The sequence below is a fragment of the Nyctibius grandis genome, chromosome 20 (genome assembly GCF_013368605.1).
Source record: "Nyctibius grandis isolate bNycGra1 chromosome 20, bNycGra1.pri, whole genome shotgun sequence".
Classification (NCBI taxonomy): Eukaryota; Metazoa; Chordata; class Aves; order Nyctibiiformes; family Nyctibiidae; genus Nyctibius; species Nyctibius grandis.
This window is the reverse complement of record NC_090677.1, coordinates 282,313-289,979: the sequence shown is the minus strand read 5'-3', so window position 1 is coordinate 289,979 and position 7,667 is coordinate 282,313. Positions and strand designations below refer to the sequence as shown.

At 47.8% G+C, this 7,667-nt stretch overlaps 1 protein-coding gene across 1 annotated transcript; it reads left to right on the top strand.

Moving 5' to 3' along the window:
* The first annotated feature begins 931 nt into the window (after window positions 1-931).
* On the top strand, window positions 932-7,467 carry LOC137672392 (lipase member J-like). Its single transcript, XM_068416590.1, is given in 9 exon segments — window positions 932-1,015; window positions 1,578-1,743; window positions 3,099-3,297; window positions 3,556-3,665; window positions 4,085-4,221; window positions 4,662-4,805; window positions 5,997-6,068; window positions 6,790-6,855; window positions 7,234-7,467. Coding segments are annotated over 9 exon segments (1,212 nt in total).
* Window positions 7,468-7,667: the final 200 nt, after the last annotated feature.

Below are 7,667 nucleotides of genomic sequence, written 5' to 3'. Positions count from 1 at the left end.
AACCTGGCCTTGAACACTGCCACAGCTTCTCTGGGCAACCTGGGCCAGCTTCTCACCACCCTCACAGTCAAGAATTTCTTCCTCATATCTCATCTAAATCTACCCTCTTTCAGTTTAAAACCATTCCCCCTCGTCCTGTCACTCCATGCACTTGTAAAAAGTCCCTCTCCCACTTTCCTGTAGCCCCTTCAGGTACTGGAAGGTGCTAGAAGGTCTCCCCGCAGCCTTCCCTTCTCCAGGCTGAACAGCCCCAACTCTCTCAGCCTGTCTCCAGAGCAGAGGGGCTCCAGCCCTCTGAGCATCTTCGTGGCCTCCTCTGGACTCGCTCCAACAGCTCCGTGTCCTTCTTATGTTGGTGCCCCCAGAGCTGGATGCAGCACTGCAGGGGGGGTCTCACGAGAGCGGAGCAGAGGGGCAGAATCCCCTCCCTCGCCCTGTTGGCCACGCTGCTGGGGATGCAGCCCATATTAAGAAGAAAATCTCCATGGTACTGCCACTTAAAATTGGGTGGTTTATTCCTGATCAGTTCAGCTATCAGTTTAACCAAATAATCTATTCTTCCCACCGTCTGAGCCATCATTTTAAATGAATAGTCTATAATGACCCCCTTGAAAACCAGGTTTGCCTAGGTCCATATGGCTGTGTACATACATATATTTTTCTGAATACAAGGATCTGATGGAGAACATGTGATTAAAACGTGATGGGGTTTGGACTCTGGCATTGTTCAAGATAAGCAAAATGAGCCATTTTTAGACCAGCTAGAGGATTTCAAATTTTAAATTACTTCACCTGTTGAGTGGTCAGATGGATTGATATCCTAACAGAAGCGTAGTGGATCCCAAGTGAAGTGCACGCTATCCTTGGCATCCATGTCAGTACTGTCAATGTCTCTCACGCTAATCGTCTTGACAATGTTTTGCAGAGCACCATGGGGTGGCTGTTCATAACCATTCCTTATTTAATGTGCATCAGTGAAAATTCAGATGCAAGCCTCGAGGTGTCCATGGATGTCGTAAGTCCTGACTTCTCTCTCTTCTTTTCTTCCTTGGGCATGCAAGCTACCCATGCTGCTGTAGTCTGGGCAGGACCCATGGTCTCTGCATGTGTATCTTCACCAGTGTTTGGTACCAGGGTTTTATTAGAGCTTTTGTCTGCCTGTGTTAAGGTACACGGAGATTTATGGCAGACATTTATAAGGGAGTTCAGCCCAACTCAACCAGTGTGCTCAACGCAGCTGTCTCAGGCTTGGAGTTTCACTGTCATTGCTGCCCTGCTCTTCACAAATGTTGATTGCAACATGAAAAGCAACAACGGGTCTTTCTTTATGAGACCTGCTCAGGGTGAGGGAAACTCACACCTGCCAAAAATTTTAGCTGAAATCATGACATCACTGCAGTGTTGGTGGAAGGGACATTGGGAGGTCCCTGCTCTACCCTCCCAGTGGCAGCAGGAGTCACCACCACCAGCTCAGAGCAGCCACTGCTGGTTTTGCCCAGCCAAGCCCTGACACCCTCCAGGATGGAGACCCCCACCTCCCTGGGGAACCACCACATGCTGTCCTTCCCTTCCCACAGGGTGAAATTGTCCGCTACCACGGGTACCCCTATGAGGAGCATGACGTGGTGACAGATGACGGCTATTACCTCACCACGCAGAGGATTCCGCATGGAAGAGACAACCCAGGAAGCATGCACACCTCTCACGAAGCAGAGGCACAGGGTTCCAGCATGTTCTGTCCCCCTAAGTGCCATGAGGTCTGCCTGGTCAAGGGACACTGAGAGCTTTGCTGGGCTGGAGTAGGCCATAGTCAGGGCTGCCTCATCATGGGCTGGGTCCTCAAGGAGACAAATTTCCCTGTAGGATTAGCCTTGGGAGCAGAAGAAATGCAGGTGCCCACCACACCAACCTTCTTGTTCTGAGAGGATCTGCTCCAAAGAGGAAGGAAAAGATAAGGAGAATGAATGGGACAGAGAAATCTTGCCCCAGGTTTCACCCAAGCTCAAAACCATCCAGTGGAGCAGCAAAATGCCATTTGTCAGGAAAAAATCACCATGTGTCCAACCTAATGCCATCTCACCATTTTGTCTCCTTTTTGTTCTTCACTTAAACCGCTGTTTCAAAGTGGAGGGGGTGATGCCCCATCCTTGGCAGGGTGACCCTCTCCTGGGAAGCAGGAACTGGTGTATGAACATGGCAAACATGTTAAAAGCTAGATTTCCATTCAGAACACTTTGTCCTCAGCTGTCCAGGGTGGAAATGTGAGTCTTATATTGAGGGTCTAAAAACCAACAGAAAAAGAGAAGACAAAGGAAAAAAAAAAAAAGAAAGGAAAGTCACTTTTATTTCAACTTCTTCATGCTGCAATCTGTGGTCGCCCTACCATATGAATTCAGATATCCTTGCAATGACCCTGTTGTGGCTGTGAAGCTGGACCTGCTTTGAGCAGGCGATTGGAGCAGAGAACTCCAGAGGTCCTTTCCAAACTAAATCTTTGCATAATCCCTCTTCTACTCTCTTCCTACAGCACTTCAGGCTTCCTGGTCCTTTGTAAAAAAGAACTTAAGTTTGTTCTGGGGAGCTGAGCCTTGCCTATATGGCTTAAAGCAGGCAGAAGAGGGTGGAGATGATCCTGACCCCTCCAGTACCTATGTCTCTTGCAATGGGGCATCATGGTTTTGCTGTGCCATGGGAGGTACTTAGACTCTGCTGGGTATTCAGTGTCTCCTGGTCAGACCCAGAGTACCTGAGCCAAACAAAAGGCACCGTGAGGAGGGTGGTCTCCATGCAAAAGGCACAGTCAGTGTCCAGGCAGACATGGGGCTTGGTTTCTTTCCTCCTGGGAGCATGATTTACCAAGCTCCATTCAGTGTGGAGTCCAACCTTATTTTTCAGCTTTGCTATATCGATTTTCTCTGCCCTGCCATGACCAAAAAGCCTACTTCAAAAACACATCTCCAAAGAGGCTGAAGACATAGGTGACCATATCCCTGCACTGGAATCACTTCCCCGGGGAGTTGCTGCCAAATCAATACCCAGATGTGAAGAGTCAGTTTTGCTAGTGGTCAAAGAAAATGATCCTCCTTTTCTTTCTTCATCTCCAAAGCCTGTGGTCCTCCTGCAGCATGGCCTGGTGTTGGAGGGAAGCAACTGGGTTACCAACTTGCCAAACAGCAGCCTGGGCTTCATCCTCGCCGATGCTGGCTATGACGTCTGGATTGGAAACAGCCGGGGGAACAGCTGGTCGCGAAAGCACAAAAAGTTTGAGTTTCTCCACCAGGAGTACTCAGCTTACAGGTATTTTCTCCAAAATTGAAGGGTGGGTAGGTACCTGGTACCCTCAGCAGTGTCCATAGGCTGGAGGTGCAGCACCACTGACAGTCACACCATCTGCCAGTGGGCGTAAACTGACACCACCAACACACTACAGGGGTGCTGACACCTGCCAGAGCCCTTGCCTGCTCCCCAAATAGTCATGGCACTACTTGCTGTGTCCTGCCCATCGCTCTCAAGGTCAGCAACAGTAATTTTGTCATGTGCCCATCTCTGTTGCAGCTTTCATGAGATGGCCATGTATGACCTCCCAGCGACGATCAACTATATTCTGCAGAAGACTGGACAGGAACAGTTATATTATGTGGCTTACTCTCAAGGCACCACCACAGGTACTTAGGAGGAGATCAGACCACTGTCAGTTACGTTAGTTGCGCACCCCCAGTTTGTGAGTGTTCTCCTGAGAGCCTGGATGGGGAGGGTAAAGTTTGGCCACATCCAAACAACAAAGGTAAAAGAGCAGGTAAAATCCCTGTTTGCCTTAACAGAACAGCTTTGACCGGTGACAGCCAAAATTGCAGCAATGGCTTTTGAAGCATCCCATTGCTGCCAGAGCCCCAAGAAGGGTTTGCGGGAGCTGCAGTTGGGCTGAGCCATCAAGCTGGGAGCTGAAATGCATCAGCAGCAAAGGCCAAGTCACCGAACTGCTAGAGCCACCTCCGAGGGTCCTTCTGATGGGCACACATGCCTGGGAGTCAACAATTCCTTCAGAAATAAAAGGACAGGGTCTGCTTCCTTCTCCCTCCTGCAGGTTTCATTGCTTTTTCATCCATTCCCGAGCTGGATCGCAAAATCAAGATGTTTTTCGCCTTGGCTCCTATCACCGCAAACTCAAATATGAAGACACCCTTGGTAAGGGTGTTTGACCTTCCCGAGGAGCTGGTTAAGGTACGACCTCACCACACACTTGTCTGGTGTGAAGGAGAAGGAGGGAATGGCAAGGTCTCATCACCTGAGACGTGCAGTGCTTGTACATTACTTCCATTTCCCTGCCCTCTCCGTGCCCTTTGCATTGAGCAGGTACATTTGTGCCTACGCTCTTGAGCCTGCAGGGCATTAAACAGTGTAAAGCATCCTCCTGTTGAGCCCTTATCAGAGAAGAGCTATTTCTAGATATTGGTTTTGGGTCCATCCTCCTAGGAGAAACCACTTCTAGGAAGATCAGGGCTCTTCCAGGGCCATGGCCATTTCTAAAACGCCAAAATTATGAAACAGCAAAGCTGTGGGAACGAAGACATCAAATTTCAGGGGTGAGCAGAAGGGTGGGGAGCCTCTGGAGGCAAAAGAGGAATGTGAACCACACTGATCAACACCTTTGACTTTCACAGCTCATTTTAGGACGCACTGTGGTCTTCAACAAGGGTGACATCTTGCAGGTAGTGACTTCCAGTCTGTGCAGCTACCCCATCTTTAAAAGCCTTTGCTCCTTGGTCCTTTACTTGCCTGGTGGGTTTACCAACAACTTAAATCTGGTATGTACACTCCAGCTTACCTTTTAAGTGATCCATTTTCTCACTGTTTGAGCCCGAGTTGTCAACTAGCTGCCTTCATCTGGCCTTTTGCATCTTTGATTCGTTGAAAAATCAGGCCATTGCATCAGCATTTTGCAATCTGGCCATTGCGTTGGCCGTTGTGGTGCTCTTGCATCGGCACCAGAGGGAAGCCCAACGGTCATGCATCCACCAGGCACATTGTCTCCCCAGTGGGGATGATGCCGAAGGTGAGAGTGCAGAAATTCATTTGGTACTCCATGGTCTCCCAGAGTTTCTCTTTCACTAAGTGATTTGTAATTTTGCAAGTGTTTTAATAACAAAACGGGCTCTTACGGAGTGAACTCCCCTTCAATCCACTCCTAGGAGAGGTGGGCCCTCAGACTCTTCAGTCTACCATCCCTTAGAATGTATTTATCCCCAAATCAGAGTCTTTCCCTGTGCTCCACTGCACTGAACACAGAGCCACAGAAAAATTCAGGCTGGAAGCACCAGGGTGGGGGTCTCCAGTTCGACCCTGCTCTCATCAGGGCCAACACTACAGCTACAGTAGGTTGCTTGGGGACATGTCCAGATGAGCTGGGTGGTTCCAGGGATGACTCACTCGCACGGGGAAGGACTGTTTCCTTGGGGCCAGCCAAGATTTCAGGTCCACAAACTGCTCATGTGAATAAAATTGGAGACAGGCCCACACAGAGTACCAAGCAATAATTGCTTGATCATGGATGGAGTCAGAGCTGGGCCACTGTTTCTCAAGGAAAGTGTTGGTGTAATTTCTTAATATTCCAAGGAGGAAATGCATTAGAAACAATGTGTAGAGCTACTGTGATGAGTTGCACATTGTCTTTGCAAAAGGATCCTGAGCACAAGATACAGAGTTTTACTTGGTTTGAAAACCACCTAGACTCATAACGACCCAGCATCCCATGGGAATTGCTCGGCTTACTGAAGGGAGCTCTACAGCATCCTCCATGCTGCCGTCTGCAGTGTGTGTTCACACGGCACGTGGCTGAGCTGTGCCTTCACAGAGCTAAGATGAAGCAGTTTGTGCAAATGCAAGGTCCAGCTAGCCTGTGTGAGTGAAAGACTTGTGTGGCTACTGAACAGGATCAGTTTATTTCTAATGGGATTCCCTCTGTGCAGAGAATAAATGTCTCCAATGGTTTCTTGCAGAGCCGCATAGATGTCTACCTGTCCCACTACCCTGACTGAACATCCATAAAAAACATGTTACATTGGCGCCAGGTAACATTTCCTGCTGCAGAATAAGATTGCATGCAACCAGGGCCCATGTTCTCAGCTGCCGAGGACCTCTACTGAATGCTTGGGTATAATCCTCCATTGCTCTCTGCAGAGCTATATTAGAGAGAAAAGGGAAAGCTGACATGAAACAATGGTGCAGATGCAGTTCTTTTGGCCATGACTTTCAACAAAAGATGACCAAGAGTCTTTGGAACTAGTAGGAGATGGAAGTAAAAACTGGTAATAAACCAGCAGAGGAGATGATAGAGAAAAGGCTAAGAGCTGAGGGACAGTAGAGACAACTAATCATTGAAAACGTGCACAGACTCACATCCTTCTGTTGTAGACATTGACTGTGTCAGACAAAGGAAACTTGCCCAAAGGTCTGATTCCTGTCTTCATTGAGGCTAGCTCTTGGTTGTACGCTAGGTGCACCACGGGTTTCTGGGGCCTCAGCCTCCAGACATCTATGTTCTGCAGTTTGCCAGCCACCCGAGAGAGGAGGGATGAAAGACATGAGCAACTCCAGGCGATCTTGCAGGCCGTGCTGAGATCTTCCTGGGGGTTGAGCTCTCCTCCCAAAAGACAATATCACATGTAACAAATATCATCCTCGAGCCTTGGTGGCAGGAAGGAGCAGTGCAGCTCCCCAGTCACCTCTTTTATCTTTCTTACGGTCCTCTGCAATGCATGGGTAATAAACACAGCTCTCCTCCTTTTTCAGCTCTATCAAACAGGGGAATTCAAACATTATGATTACGGCAGTGACAACATGCTTCATTACAACCAGGTAAGAGAAATCCATTCTCACTTGTCAGTTTTAAAAGAGAAAAAAAAAAAAAAAGAAAAAAAGAAAATGACAAGGAAAATACTGCAGTGGCTGAGACTGAGTTTTATGGGATTTATGGAATTTGCCTTATATGGTCAAACAAGTTTGTAACCTTTCTTACAAAAAAGAGGTCTGTGATGTCATTCAGTGATGATTTTTTGACCCTCTGGTGAAAAGCATAGGAGCCCAAGGCACAGTCAGGATCTCTGGTGATAGTTTCTGTACCGTCTCTTGGGATAGGGAAAAAATTCCAAGCAGCAATCAGGGATACTTTGAATTTTGTACTTGCTCGTGACCTCCCAGGCTTTCCTTCCTCAAGCCACACTTTTTGTCTTCCAGACCACACCTCCTTTCTATGAGCTGGAAAATATGAAAACACCTCTTGCTGTATGGTATGGTGGCAGGGACTGGATTTCAGCCCCTGAAGACGTAAACATCATACTGCCTCGTATCACCAATGTGCTGTACAAAAAGTACATTCCTGAATTTGGCCACTTTGATTTCCTCTGGGGTATGCAAGTGTACGAACAAGTGTACAAAGAAATTCTTGAACTAATGGAGAAGAACACCTAGAATCAGACCTGTGGAAGTAATTGTTGGTTTCTCATTTATCTTCTGGGACTTCTTTTATTTGAAAAAAAAAAGTGAAGAAAAGAAGGGAGGGAAAAGGCTCATTAAATTGCTACGCTTAGTTTGGATTGATATTACTCTGGCAAGTGAGGAAAACAGGCCAATCCAATGATCAGCAAAGCATGCAGGATTTAGGTTAAATG